A 15,182-nucleotide genomic window follows, 5' to 3' on the forward strand; every position below is an offset into this window, starting at 1 on the left:
TCACAAAGTCCAATAATAGACACACACAACACACACACCAATTTTTCCCTATCTGTATTGTCTGTTTCCTCAATGAATTTGTTTCTTCTGAAGCACTAGAAAAATAATTAAATGTCCTTAATTGCTCTTGGAAAGTTTAGCAGAGGCAAATGATTATGGATCAAAGCCTTTTGAGAATCGGAGAATTCATCTTCATAACAATGTTAAAAAACTGAGAGCCTCTCCAATTTTTTTTTAAAGATACATTTCTTCCCTTGTAGGATTTGAAGGGCAAAAGAAAGGACAAATGTCCAGCAACTTCATTAATTGTACAACACAGATATTCATGAAACTCAATTAAAAGTGAGAAATGATCTTTAGGGAAACTGACAGGATCATGTCTGCTATGACTGATGTTTCTATTTGCATCTTTTATATATTTAGGAGGGCTTCCCTCATGGCTCAGATGGTAAAGAATCTACCCACAAGGTGGGAGACCTGGGTTCGATCCCTGGGTCAGAAAGATCCCCTGGAGACGGGAATGGCTAACCCACTCCAGTATTCTGGCCAGGAGAATCCTATGGAGAGAGAAGCTTAGCAGGCTATGGTCCATGTGGTTGCAGAGAGTCAGACACGACTGAGCAACTTTCACTTTTTCACTTATATTTCGGAGCCTTGTGCAGACCCGTGGCTACAAATCCCATACATGTGTGACTGAATCCCAAATCAGTATCTCTGGTGTAGATCTTCCTTCAGTTTGCTGGACGTGTCCATGTGGATAACCCACAACAAACTCAGCACACCCCCCCACCTCCTGCCTCTCGCACTTGCTCTGTACAGGCCCCATCTCAGCCTGCATCACTGTTGCCCCCTCAGTTACATGGTGCCTCTCCTCTCTCCCCACTCCCATATCCAGTGGGTTACCAAGTGCTGTCAGTTCTCTCAAAGTAACTCAGTTCATCCATGGGGCATTCCCATTGATTCTGTCTCATTATTTCTATTTTTCCAGTTTTATTGACATATAATTGACATACATCACTGTATAAGTTTAAGGTATACAGCATAGTGGTTTGACTTACGTATATTGTGAAATGATGACCACCATAGGTTTCGTTAACATCCATCATCTGATTATAGTTTAATTTTTTTTAAAAAGCCAAAAAAGAAAAAAAAATCCTTGTGATGAAAACTGTAAGGATTTACTCTTTTTAATAACAGTTATGTATAACATATGTGTATGTGTTAATTGCTTAGTCCTGTCTGACTCTTGCAATCCCATGGACTGTAGCCTGTCAGGCTCCTCTGTCTATGGGGTTCTCCAGGCAAGAATACTGGAGTGGGTTACCATGCCCTCCTCCATGTGTATAAGATACAACGGGGTTAACTATAGTCACTGTATTTTGTATTTCCCTAATGACTAGTGATGTTGAGCATTTTCATGTACCTGATGGCCTGAAAAATATCTTCTTTGGAAGAATGTCTTTTGCCCATTTTTAAATGGGGTTATTTGAATTTTGCTATGGGGTTATATGAGTTCGTTATATATTTTAGATGTTAACCTCTCATCAGATATATGGTTTGCAAATGTTCTGTCCCATTCCGTTAGCTGTCTGTTCACACTGTTGATCTGTTGAGAAATCTACCCACAGTCTTATGGGGCTTCCCTTCTATGTAACTCTCTGCCTCCCTTTTTCTGTTGCTTTTATCAAAGTCTGACTTTTGACAATTTAATCACAGTCTAGCCTTATCAGGGTTCAGCATCCTGGGTCTTTTGGGTCTCTTAGATGACATCTGTTTCTTGCCATAAATTTGGGAAGTTTTCAACAGTGACTGCTTTAAATACACTTTCTGCCCCTTTTTCATTCTCTTCTTCTGGAATTCACATAGTTGAAATATTATTTCTTTTCATTTTGTCCCCTTAAGTCCCACAGGCTTTCTTCACTCCTTTTCCTTCCATTTTCTTTGGGTTCCTCTGACTGGATAATTTCAAGTGTCCTGCTTCCGGGTTGCTGATTCCTTCTTCTACATGGTCAATTCTGCTTCTGCAGCTCTCTACTGAATTCTTCAGTTACTTTAGTGTTCAACTCTGAATTTCTGTTTGCTTTACATTGTTTCTGTTATGAACTTCTTGTTTTGTTTATACACTGATTATCTTGAATCCCTTTGACTGAAAGTTCTTAGATTTCATTTCCTTAGGGTCAGTTATTGGAGCTTTAATAGTTTCCTTCAGTGGTATCACATGTCCCTGATTTTTTTTTTTTTTTGGATCCTTGATTCTTGGCATCGGTTATCTCTGTGTTTGTTTGAGTGGTGTGCTCTTCTGAACTTTCCAGGTTTGCTTGGGCAGAGACGTTTCTTCACCAGTCAGCTCAGTTTGGGTTTCTGAATGCGTCTGCTGGTCACATCCTTGGACGGGGTCAGGGGGTAGGGGGCTGCTTTTGAGGTCTGTTTCTGGCTGAGGCAACTACTTGAGCTCTGAGGTCAGGAGGGGTGGGTGTGCCTCTGGCTGAGCGCAGCTGGGTGGAAGACTGGCTTGGTTCCCTGCAAAGGTGGGGCTGCAGGATGGCCTCGCTATTGCTTGGCTTCGCTGGATGTCTCACCAGACAGTCCAGATCGGGTGCTATCCTCAGCAGTGGGTCGGGCTATGAATTAGCGTCCCTGCCCTCGTGGGGTTACAGGATTGGACCCAGGGCCTGGGAGGCTCATTGTTTTGGGACCTAAATCAGGCAAGAGTGCCTGTGCTGAAGATCCAGGTCAGGTGAGGCCAGCAGCTTTGCCCTGCAGACGGGGAGAGACACGGGCCATACTGTCTGTTCAGGCGCCACTTGAACTGTCAGCAGGGCTGTTGGGCGGGCTGCAGAGCCCGCTGTGTGCTCTGCTGAGGCTCCCTGGTCAGGCAGGCTGACCACTGTCTTCAGCACCAAGTGGGGCTCTGAGTTCGTTTCCTGACCCGAGCTCATCAGCTAAGGATCTCCAAGGCCACTGGTGCTCTTTGTGGTCTTGACTCAAGTCAGCCTGCACCCCAGGTTCACCGGCTGAACAGGTGCTACTGGCTTTGCTCAGGGGACCACCCGTTCTGCCCGCTCACCTGCCCATCAGCTCAAGAATTGCTGGGTTGTGCAGCTTCCAGGTATTTGGGTGTTCTTGTCAGCCCTTCCCGTCAGATGGGGGCAGGCAGGGACCACACTCCATGGTGGGCAGGGCTGTGACCCGACTTCTGCCTGGGTGGAGCTGGGAGAGCCCACTTCAGGCAGCTCCCCACTTTTCCTGAAGAGGCTTTCTGGTAGGAGGGGCTGGGAGCTGTGATCCCCATGGAGGAATGGGAGGAGAGCTAAAACTCAGCTCCTCTGCTGGATGTGGGCAGACCAGGCTGCAGGGCTGGGACAGCTCTTCATTTGAAGACCCGAATTAGGCAGACTTGGGTGCACCCGGGTTCCCTGGCCAGACTGTGCCAGCCAGCTGGGCTGCAGCAGAGCAAGCTGCTGGTTGGGTTTCCTGTGTGTGCTCTGCAGGCAGGAGCTCTGTCCTCCAAGACCCCAGTGCTGCTGGCTGGAAGCCCCCCTCCCTTTGTCACAGTCAGATTCCCAGTGGTTGAGCCCACAGAATTCCCATGGGGTGAAACCAGAGCAGGAGTTCCCAGAGGTGACCCCCCAGTGCTGGGGGTGCTGGGTGGCACCCCTGTGCGCTCCTTTGCCACTGGAGGAGCTGTAGGCAGGGTGGGCCACACTGGGGAGAGGGCCCTGCGGTCAGCGCGTAGCTGTTCCTCTCACCCTTTAATGCAGCCTGTCTCGGTCTGTGTGGTGCAGGACGTGCTTCAGCCTCATTTCTGTGTTCTGAGATTTGCTCAGTGATGTCTTCTTCTTGCATAGTTGTTAGTTGTTCTTTTGGGAAGGGGAGTCACGTCAGGAATGATCTGTGTTACCATCTTGGTGGTATCATTCTTTTTTTCTGATCTGCAATTCCTAAACAGTTGAACCCATTTTCCACATTGGTATAGAAGTAATTGCTCCAAAATGAAACACTTATGTCATCAAAAGTCCTCTCTGACTTATAGGAAGTTGCATTTTGTATAATAGAAGCTCCATAAAGTCTTGTTAAATAAACAAATAAGTGAACACCCAGATGATGGGCAGTGAGTAGATTTAGGTACAGTTATTTTCAGACTTATTAGCTATAAATCAATTGTTAGAAGAAATACCAACCAATTAAAGCGATTTCCTAGAATTTAACCTCCGAAACAGCTGTCCAATCACACCAAACCATTACAGATGAAATTGATTTTCTTTATAAGTTTCTTGATTTTATTTCATTAAATCAACCAGAGATGATGATGGCAATTTTAAGAAATTTTGGAGTTGAAAAGACCAATAAATAATATTTATAATAATCACAAGAGGATTTTGGCAGTACTATAGACACAGTGGAGATGTCTTTCTTAATGGTAATTTAAAATTCAGAATTCTTTCAGTACTAAATCCATATATGTTGTGCAACACAAAGGAATATTCCTACCCCCCCAAAAAAGTGACTAATTTTCATCCACTAAATTATTAAGAATGTGTTATTCAAAACACAACCTTTGTAAGTGTACCTACACACATTTCTATAAAATTTAAAGCCTCCAGAGATAAATAACAATCATCTTGCTATAAATTTAAATGTAATCCTGACCTGTATTTTTATGAATCAATAAAAATGCTACTTTGGGTAATCTGGGTTTTACAGTTAGTCAAGAGAATTGTACCTGTAAGAGAGTATCCCAGCAACCCCTCAGGAGCTAAGGAAAGACTCGGATGACAATATACACCAGTTAATTATGCTGCCGGTCTCTGGCAAACTATGCAGTTAATCAAAAAGATACTTAGAAACAGAAACAGAAATTAAGCCCACAGCTGAAAATTAGCACTGTTGGTAAAAGGGCATAAGGGAAGAATTTCTTGACTATGAAGAGAAATTTTTACTCTGGAACATGCTTATCAAAAAGAGTAGCAATGAAATTGGTAAAGTTATGATAATAGTAGGGGTGTCAAAACCAATATATTATTTACTCTAAGAGCTTGCTAGTCTAAGGGTCAAAAATTACATTGGAATACTAGTAGCTTGACAGATAAACTTGAAACCCTACTACATTTTCAAGGTACTGCCTACATGTATGTTATCTAGTGGTGATGCATTGATATATTTTAAGGAGACTAAACCCTGGAGAAACACATTTCTCTTGACCATGCACTTGGAAACAGAGCTAATTTCATCACCACTACCTCCTTCAACCACCCCCAGTAATCACCCCCACACCCAGTAATCACCCCCACTATTTTACCTGGCTTGATATTTGGCCCCATCTGTATCTGTTTATATCTATATCTGTTTATAACAGATTATGTAGAAACAGTTCTGTCCTAGATGAAGTAGGGTTTGTTCTTTTTTTTTTAAAGAAGCCAGAGAAAGACAGATGGAGACTGTATAGCAAACAAAATCCACACTTGTGAAAACATGACCTACTTTATTTATAAATAAAAACTTCCTCTGGACATCTATAGGCATTCTTGTTTATTTACATCTGCCTTCACCAACAGTAAGGAATGGACTCAAGAAATCTGAATACTTAGGTCTCATTTTTATTTAACATAGTCCCTGCATACAGGCTAATTTCTTTTAGATAATTTTAATATTTCTTAAACCTCAGGTACAGAAGCTACTTGCCTAGGTCATTAAGTACACACACACACACACACACACACACACACACACACACACACACACTTCTCAAACTTTAAGAAAGCTGAACTTTTAAATTTAAGAAACTTGCTACTAATCTCAGACTCCTAATTCATCCAATAAACTTGCCCTAGAAGTTTCTAAATGTTTGCCTTTGATTGTAGTACTTATATCAGTAACAAGGACAGGCCCATAGATCATATTTTGAGTAGCCTGCTCCAAGACAGTTTGTCTTTTTCCTATTTTCTGAGGGTCTGAATAGGCAACCAGCTCCTATTCTTTACATTTTCTCCATGACACCTATTTATTTACTGTTTGAAATTTACCATTTAAAATTTATTTACTGTAGAAATTGACTGGGTCTTGGAAAGGGAAAATAAATTAGGAGTTTGGGATTAACATATACATATTACTATATATAAAATAAATAATAAGGACCTACTATATAGCAGGGAGTTACATCCAAATTCTCCAATAACCTGTATGGGAAAAGAATCTGAAAAAGAGTGAATGTATGTGTAACTGAGTCCCTTTGCTATACACCTGAAAATGACACAACATTGTAAATCAACAACGAAGTGGAAAAAGTGCAAGTGTTCGCTGCTCAGTCATGTCCCACTCTCTGCGACCCCACAGACTGCAGCACACCAGGCTCCTCTGTTCATGGAATTTTCCAGGCAAGAATGATGGATCGAGTAGCTATTCCCTTCTCCAGAAGATTTTCCTGACCCAGGGATGGAATCCAGGTCTCCTGCATTGAAGGCAGATTCATTACCGTCTGAGCCACCAGGGAAGCTCTTAGCAAAGTGCTTTGTAATTTAAAGGGTCCAGGCAAGAATATTAGGGGGGGTTGCTATTTCCTACTCCAGGGGATCTTCCTGACCCAGGGATCAAATTCGTGTCTCCTGCATTGGCAGGCAGGTTCTTTACCATTGCACCACCTGGATCAACTATGCTTGAATATAAAATAAAAATTAAATTAAAAAAAGGTGTTTCTATGACAAAATGTATGTTCACAAAGAATTCAGATGTAAACCCCGTTGATTAGTTTTGCTTCAGGGAGTGTTGGAGGATGTTTAGAAGGTTTTTCTGGAAGCGTGGGGGTTATAGGCTGTGATGGAGGAGTGACCCATCTTTTTGGTCCTGGTTGTTCAAAGGCATTTCGCTTTCCTAGTTCAAATCTTCTGATAGAAGACTAGTTTGAACTAGAAGACTAGATCAAATCTTCTGATACATTATCCACAGAGAGCTGACAGACCGTATCTGGTTATAGCCATAAAAAGGTGGATTATTTCTAGTCTAGGTGGCCGGCAGTGTGATGGACGAAGGTGAGTCCATATCCTGAATCTGCACACTGTGACCCCAAGTCCTAAGTGCTGGATTCAAAGCTGCAAAATCCTGCAGGCAGCCATGTCTGTCTGCAGAGCAACATTCCCCCACCCCCACCGCCTTGTGTTACCTTAGAGCGATGGTTCTCAAACTTGAGCTGCATTGAAACGCCCTAGGACTCTTCATATACAGACTGTCTCATCCCTGGGAATCTCCGGTTCCAGAGGTCTGGAGAGGAGCCCAAGAACTGGCATTTCTAACAAGTTCTCAGGGGACACTGCGGCAGCTCTGTGGGGTGTGTGTCGGGGGGTGAGACACTTTGAGAACTACTGCAAGTATAAAGCAAATGTCTAAATGATGCTGAGTCTGTTCTTCAAGAGGAAAACTGTGGTTATTGTCCAGGGAAATGCCATACTCCTGCTTGGGGCCAAGGAGTGTGTATTTGTTATACAGTTGGACTTCAGAGTTACAGGCAGCACTGATTCTGAACCCTGGTGATAATGTTTGAGGTGATAACATGAACAGATTTTCTTCTCGACTGAAAATATTTTAGGTAAAGAACAGATTTGTGCTGATTACTTCAAGGAGCTCCTCTGTAAGTGCTTAGGAAGAGTAAATATTACAGATATCATTGAGACTAGAAGCAAATATTGAAGCTAAATTTAAGATTTAGAGGGGGAAGTTCTTAGAGAAGGAAAAAAGACTCCACTACACCTTTGCTCCCAGATGTACCCAGTTTTCAGTATCCACGATTGCCTAGGTAGGTAACTCTTGGGTTCTTTTCATCAGGATAAAAAAAAAAAAATCTGACATCTATGATGTTGTTTTATATAGATTGGGTGAAAAGTATACCTAGCCAGGATCAATATCACATATCACGTGGGAGAGGAATTCTGAAATCTGATACTCAGGTCAGTTAAAGAGAGAGGCAAGGCAGCCACGTCTGGTCATGCTATTCAGGGCAACCCTCCCTCCGAGGCCAGGAGGCTTCACCCTGCATTTCAGTGCCGTCTGCAGACCACAGTGTGGGCTCCTGATTGCCATCTCTTCTTCCTCCTTGGAAACGGTTGGTGAAGAAATACTACGTGTGTAAAACTACTCCTCCCAAGGGCTGCTGATTCCCAGAAGCAGCGAAGTGCCTTCTGCGAAAGACCGTAACCTCCACGTGGGTCTGTAAAGACAAGAGCCATTTCCAAAATGGCAGATCACAGGATAAAACAGCACGTTTAGTTTCTTCGGCTCCACATTAGCAAGTGTCTCTTGTTAAAAAGAAGTTTGGGGTGTTGAGATAGAAGTAAAATACTGATGAGGTGATGCTCTCCCTCTGCTGACATGCTACAGTTTTATTCTCTGGAGAATACACCATCTCATTCATCCTCACAATACCCTTGTAAGACATGATCTGCCCTGTTTTGCATCTGAGGAACCTTAAAAATTATTTGACCAAAGTAGTAAGTAGTTTAAGTTACAAACTCCCAACCCCAAAGCCTGGGTTCTTTCTCCCCTACCCTGGCCACTTACTTCTAATTTTTGTTCTGCTCTGGATTGAGGTGGAATATCTTTGTTTTCCATGGATGTAGATTTCACAAATGTAGCATTTGTATGAGAAAATATGTATCTGGATGTCTAAGCCTTTCCTATAAACTCTAAAGCATAGTTTAAATGTCTTGCAGACTCATCAATTGCTCAAACTGCTCACCTTTAACAACAAAATGAACTTCATAGCAAGATCTTATCCCCAAAATGGCTTGTTCCTAGGAATAAGGCTTGTTGAGTAAGTAACTAATGCTATTCCACTGAGAACCTTCCAATATTTTTTTCTTTGAAAGTGTTAGTTACTTAGTTGTGTCCAACTCTTTGTGACCCCATGGACTATAGCCTACCAGGCTCCTCTGTCCATGGAATTCTCTTGATATTCCCTTCTCCAGGGGATCTTCCCAACCCAAGGATCAAACCTGAGTCTCCTGCACTGCAGGCAGATTCTTTACCATCGGAGCCACCAGGCAATAGCCATTAATTTTTAACAAATTGGGCAAAGTAGTAAATATGATTTTCTTTTTATGTATCCAAAGTGCCATCAGAGAAAAATGCCTTCCCCATTCCACAGCAATACTGATCATTCCATGAAGAGATGTACTAGGGTGTCTACCCCTCCCCTACCACCAGCCCTACAGGCGAGCATGTTACATCAACTAGCCAGACAGACCTTTGCCAAAACTACAGAAAAGATTTTCTCTTTCTGAGGTAGGTGCAAGCTGAAGGGATGCTGTGGCTTGAGGCTGCTAATTCCAATACTATTAGCAAACGTAGAGTTAAAACTGGAAATGATACCCAGCAAGGCTGAGAGGTGGGCAGAGTAAGCACTCCTATTTAATCTCCAGAGCAAACTACATTTTCTTTAACCTTCCAGATTCAAGCCAAAATAATCTCCTGGTTCAGAAATTTAGGTATCTGTCTTTTACCACTTAAAAAGTACTAATGCAAAACCCTTCCTAAAATATTCTATTTCTCTGGACATAAACTGAGACTAGTGAATGTAGTCTATTACCTGTGTATGACAGATTTGGCACATATTGCAACCTGTTAGTCTCAATGATAAAAGGAGAGCAATAAGTACCTTCTTTAGAAAAAAACTTTGTGAGGATTCAATGAAATAGAGCATGTATATTAAAAATGCCAACCGCCACATACAGAATTCAACAATACCACATCATTCCCCCTTTCCTCCACTACCTTTCCAAAATATCAACAACTTGAGCATCAGATAGTCCTAAGTGTTTTTCATGCATCAACTCGTTTAACGTATGCAAGTACCACAAGCTAGAGACTATAATTAGCCCATCTTATAGAGGGGAAGGGCGGTATCCAGGGACACACACAGACATTGAGGGAGCTCTGGGACACAAATTGTTGCATTAAGTGATTGAAGTCCTGGGTTTTTTGGATTTCATTGTTGTTTTATGAGGCTAACTCTCACTCCTTCTTATGTCACTAAACCTGTCTTCAGAAAACCTTTCCAAAATTTAGCTATTCTACTTATTTGTATATTAGGGAAGCAGCTCATCAATCACGCTGCATGGTTAGTGCTGAATACAGTAAGGGATGTGCCAAGTGCAGGCCTAAGAGGCACGATCTATTTGGTACAGATGTTTTCTCTTAATTCAGAGGTTTAGAAGCTCTTTTTGCTTATCTTGTACTCAAAGTATAGTGTCAGTATATCATGTACACATCTATGCTCTACTTTTTTCCAATTATTCCCTAAAGGGAAGTCTATAAATAGCTGTGATGACAGTTGAAGTTTACTATTTGTCAGGTACCAGGCACCCTGCCAAACCTTAACCTAAGTATTTACTCCTCATAGCATGTCTGACTCTTTGTGGCCCCATGGACTATAGCCCACCAGGCTCCTCTGTCCATGGGATTCTCCAGGAAAGAATACTGGAGTGGGTTGCCACTTTCTACTCAAGGGCATCTTCCCGACCCAAGGATTAAATCTGTATCTCTTGCATCAGCAGGCGGATTCTTTGCCACTAGCACCACCTGGGAAGCCCAAGCAGTATTATAAGAGACCAGTGAGTGCAGGAACCCAAGGACACCTAGGGCGTGGACAAAGGGCAGGGGTGGCCCTGCTCCACGTCCACACTGAGGGAGGGGCAGGGTCTTCCTCTTCCTGGCACCTAATGCTGAGCAGGGCACCCTCAGGAAGCACTCAGTTAATGAATGAATACATGCCATGCTCTTCACAAAAGTAAAAAGGCACTTTCAAGTGATATAAAAGGGGACTTTAATGTGAAAGGGGCACTTATTGTGCAGAAGGAAAAAAGGCTTTAAGAGCAGATCCTTTCTTGACAATTTATGGTAACTTATTTAATCCTAGAAAGTCCACACTCACAGTAACACAAATTTCCCATCCCCTTTTCACCAGGCTGACTTGCGGGCTCTACCTGAGTAACACCCAGCCCAGGACAGCAGAAGTGAGGTATGTCTGAAAATGAGGTGGAGAGGAGGAGCAGAACAACAGCGAGTCAGCTGTGAAGTGGGTTTATGATTCAGTTTAATCCTCCTTACCTTTGAATATTATGAGCAATATATGCCATTATGATAGCTATTACGGGTGAAATGATTAATTAAAACTAATTATCTGATAAGACTAAGCATACTGTCTAACCTGATTTAAGGAAAATTCATCTACTTCAACTAAAAATACCGAAAAGGAAAATTAAAAAGGTGAATAAGGAAATAAAAACCCTTCAGGTCTTATTTCCACTATATATTTCCTAAGTGACCTAAGGAAAGTATCATTCAGAGTCACAGCATATTTTAAATTTTTATTAGTAATAGTTTGGAGTACAGATAAATTTAACTTGACATTTAGAAAAAAAAAAGTTATCCATTAAGGTTGGTTCATAAAGAATAACTTGTTCTGTACATTTTAGTCTCCAATTTTAATGCTTAACTCCATAATGCTTCAAGTCTATAACTTAATTTTAGATTTAATTTTAACAATTCTGCATTATTACATCTGGTTAAAAAGACTGGAAAACATCAAGTAGAAAAGAGAGACTAATTAAAATGATCTGGATTTAAAACTTTACTAAAGGACTTTTGAAAGAAAAAAAAAGCCTTTAATAAAAAAACAGCCTAAAAATGAGAATACTTTTGGCTGAAAAATTAGCAGCTATGAAAAAAATTATTATATAATATTTTATCAAGAACTGCATTACAAAAATATTGTGGTTTACATATATTAGAATGACAACATAGTAAATGCTTATTTATATCAATCCAAAAATCTCTTTATAAAAAAATTTGATATAGTTTAGCACTTTTGAGAGATTCGGTTCCTAGTAAGTAACAGGAACACAATTTAGAAGATGTATGTAGTACATCTTGTAATTAGAGGCCTAACCAGTAAGTCTTGTCAGATAACTATGAAATTATATTCAATAATAAGCATGCATAAGAACTCAAGATAGTAACTCTAATCCCCTGATCAGTATGTATGCCTGGCATCAGAAATCCTACTATGAACAAATATGTAGCAAATTCTAGAAAACAACAGTTCATTTTAGAACAAGTGCCAATCACCACTTATTCTTGCCCTGATACACTGTTCCCACCATTCTTCATTTGCACTGCGCTTTCTCCTAGGCCGCTGGTATATTTCTGCTTCTTAGAGACCACTCATGCCCAGCATAATCCAAGGTCCCTGACTCCTCTGCAGCTGAAGTGAGCTATGAAACAGCAAAAAACCTAACACTTTTCAACAGAAACATCTTCCACCCTACTCAGCAAGGGAGGAGCTCCATCTATAAAACACTTTTCACCAAGGCTGCTTTAAAACTAGTCCTCTTAAGTTCAATGGTATCACGTGATCATTGTCTCTTTGGTTTGACAGTAAGTTCAAATCTTAAAGTACATATTAAAATTTCCAAGTTATGTTACTCTGGAATCATAATGGAGTTGAAAATCTTGCTCTAGTGGGGTGAAATTTCTTCCATTCTGTGCATTTGGTATGACCTCTCACAACCAGTCACTGAGATAGACAGCATTAGGAGTTCAAGGAGAGGAATTACCCATTACACTGCACTGGAGCCTCTGGAAGCCAGGAGAGGGAGGGAGTCGTTCATGCCAACAGAAAGACGTCTTCTGAATTCAGCCTAATGAGTTAGCACAGTGTAGGTAAGTGATATTATGAGACTGTCACTGCGAAATGAGTACCATTTAACTGTGGTTACTTCCAGAAGAATGGGAAAGTCCCACATTGTCACTGTTTCCAGTTAAGAGTAGCTCAGTCTTGGCGTATAAGAAAGGGACCCCCTTCACTCCTAGTCACAGTGGAGTGGTTCCTAGGAGCACCAGCTCCCTACAGCATCTCTCCATTTCCACACAACCATCAGCGGGAAAACTGTACTTAGCTCAGTGAGGATAGGACCAAAATAATAGGGATAACACAGAAAATGAATGTGTATGCCAATGGAGTAAAACTCCTCATAGAGTTGATTCAAGAGGTAAAACCTATTTGAAAAAGGAAGTGAGATACATCTCTATTTGCACAAAGAAAGTAAGATACATCTTTATTTCTGGTTTCATTCAAAAGAGCCTCCTTCTTTATTGGCAAACTAGCTACATGTGTGTAGCTACTAGTGGTATCAGCTACTTTTCACTGTATTTACATACTAAAAATTATCCCTTAATGAGGACTTTTTCATATTAGAAAGTCTAAATGTTCATAATAAATACTGTATTAAAATATCCTAATAATTACAAATGGAAAAAAACATTCTAGTCAGTCATCTCAGCACTACTTCTTCAATTTCATCTTCTACAGAATCAACTACTTTTACTGCTGGTTTACTGTTTGCATGTCTTAATCGGTGTCTACTAGGATTAAAACTTCTTCCTTCGCTGAGGAAAAAGTCATCATCATCACTATGTTCCCTACCCCGGCTGTTTTTATCCCCAGGGAGAAAATTTAGAGGGTCACAGTCTTCTTTAGTGGCAGCCAGAGAATTTGGGTCACTGCTTTTAGAGGAAAGGCTGCTGCCACCACTGGTACCAAACAGCTGTTCCATCAGGGTGGCTTTTCTTTCTTGTCTGGTAACTGAATCTACACTGTCTTTACTAAATTTCTCTGTATTATTTCCTGAGAAATGCAAAAGGTCACTTTTTTGGCTAACTAGATTTGACCTCGCTGATGTTTTTGCAAACGAAGGCACATAGCTACCAAACACAAGCTCATCTGGAGAGGCTGGGCTTCGAGCATGGCCTGGATTCTGACCATCTCCTTTCGTTGTTGAAAGATTGAGGTCTTGCAAATGATGCCCATTAAATAATCTCTCTGAGGATCCAGAGGACATGTGTGTTCTGGGGTTTCTCTCTGGGGAAAGCATTTTTGTCTTCAAGTCAGGAAGCAATGGTAGAGAAGGATATTTTACATTCTGAAAGTCTTGTTCTCTGTCGATTTCATTCAGTTTAGCAAGTAGTATTTCTCTCTTTAGCCTTTCTTCTTCTTCTTCTTCCAGTTTATCAATTTTCTGATCTTGGTACATTTCTACTTGATATCTTCCAGTTTCCAACACTGGCTTTCCTTCTCTCTCCAACAAAGATGTCTTTCCCTTTGGCTTTTTAGCAAGTTCTTCTCTTTCCCACCCTGTATGAAATAAAATTTTTAAAACGGGATTTTATAGTAGTCAGCATTTTCAAATAAGAAAACAACTCTCATCTTAATTTACAAACCAGTTTTAGCTAATTTGTGTATGATCAGTTCACTATAAATTTCATTTTTATACTTGATATTCTATGTTTAAAAAATATACTTAAAGACTTAAAGTCTTCATTTTCTTTCCTTCAAAACTTCATTCAGATGTTTGTGACTCTTGATAAGAATCCTCCTACCACTGTCTCAACCTTTTCTTGTTCCCTATAACCAGTTCACTGTTCAGCTGGAAGATATTAAGGGATAGTAACCCATTCTTTCCCAAGGAATGTTCACTCATCATTTGCTTAAACTCTTACCATTCTCCAGCTTCTCAACATCCTGTTTCACAACACGGAGTCCTTGATCTTTAGCAAATTTGTCTTCTCTTTCCACTGTTGGGTTTAGAATCCAAGCTTCTCCAAGATTATCTCTCTCTTGAGTTTCCAGATCCTATTATGTGTTTTTAAAAAAAAATGCAAGTTCACATGCCGGAAAAGGGGGAAAAGTAAGTATTATAAATTTATCTCCCATTAAACATATTCCAACTAAGTTAGAAATTAAAGCAAATTTTCCATTTCTAAGGCAGCAAGCCACAAGTTACTGCCTTTGGAAGATTTTCACAAGCACACGAAATTCTTACTTTAGTTAAAATTTTTAAAGAGGCATTTGGAAGGCATATCAGAACCAATATCCTACGTAAAATTCTAAAGTACCCTTACTTCATACATTTCACAACAAAATCTGCTGAATTCAGTTAATAAGAAAAGGCTATTTATTCATCAACTATTAAAGGCTCAAGTGACACACTCAATCTTTCAAGTTTATACTATGCCCAAGGCCACCAGTTAGTAAATCTCATAACATTTAAAATCAATTAAAAGTAGAATATATAATTAGTGGACATGCAGAAGAAAGAATTGTCCCCTAGTTTCCATTTCCTCCCTCTTCCTTTTAG

The 15,182-nt window shown here is 40.6% G+C and overlaps 1 protein-coding gene across 5 annotated transcripts in view; it reads right to left on the reverse strand.

Moving 5' to 3' along the window:
• Positions 1-11,372: 11,372 nt before the first annotated feature.
• The window catches only part of LCA5 (lebercilin LCA5), a 56,864-nt gene continuing 53,054 nt past the window's right edge, over positions 11,373-15,182 (reverse strand). For all 5 annotated transcript variants that reach the window (XM_065911679.1, XM_065911681.1, XM_065911680.1 and 2 more), the window contains 2 exons: positions 14,545-14,677; positions 11,373-14,179 (listed from right to left, as the gene is read on the reverse strand). In XM_065911679.1, the coding sequence (XP_065767751.1) occupies positions 13,320-14,179; positions 14,545-14,677 (993 nt within the window). In that variant the 3' untranslated portion in view covers positions 11,373-13,319. The remainder of the gene's footprint in view (positions 14,180-14,544; positions 14,678-15,182) is intronic.

Source organism: Muntiacus reevesi, chromosome 19 (assembly GCF_963930625.1).
Source record: "Muntiacus reevesi chromosome 19, mMunRee1.1, whole genome shotgun sequence".
In the NCBI taxonomy this organism is placed as follows: Eukaryota; Metazoa; Chordata; class Mammalia; order Artiodactyla; family Cervidae; genus Muntiacus; species Muntiacus reevesi.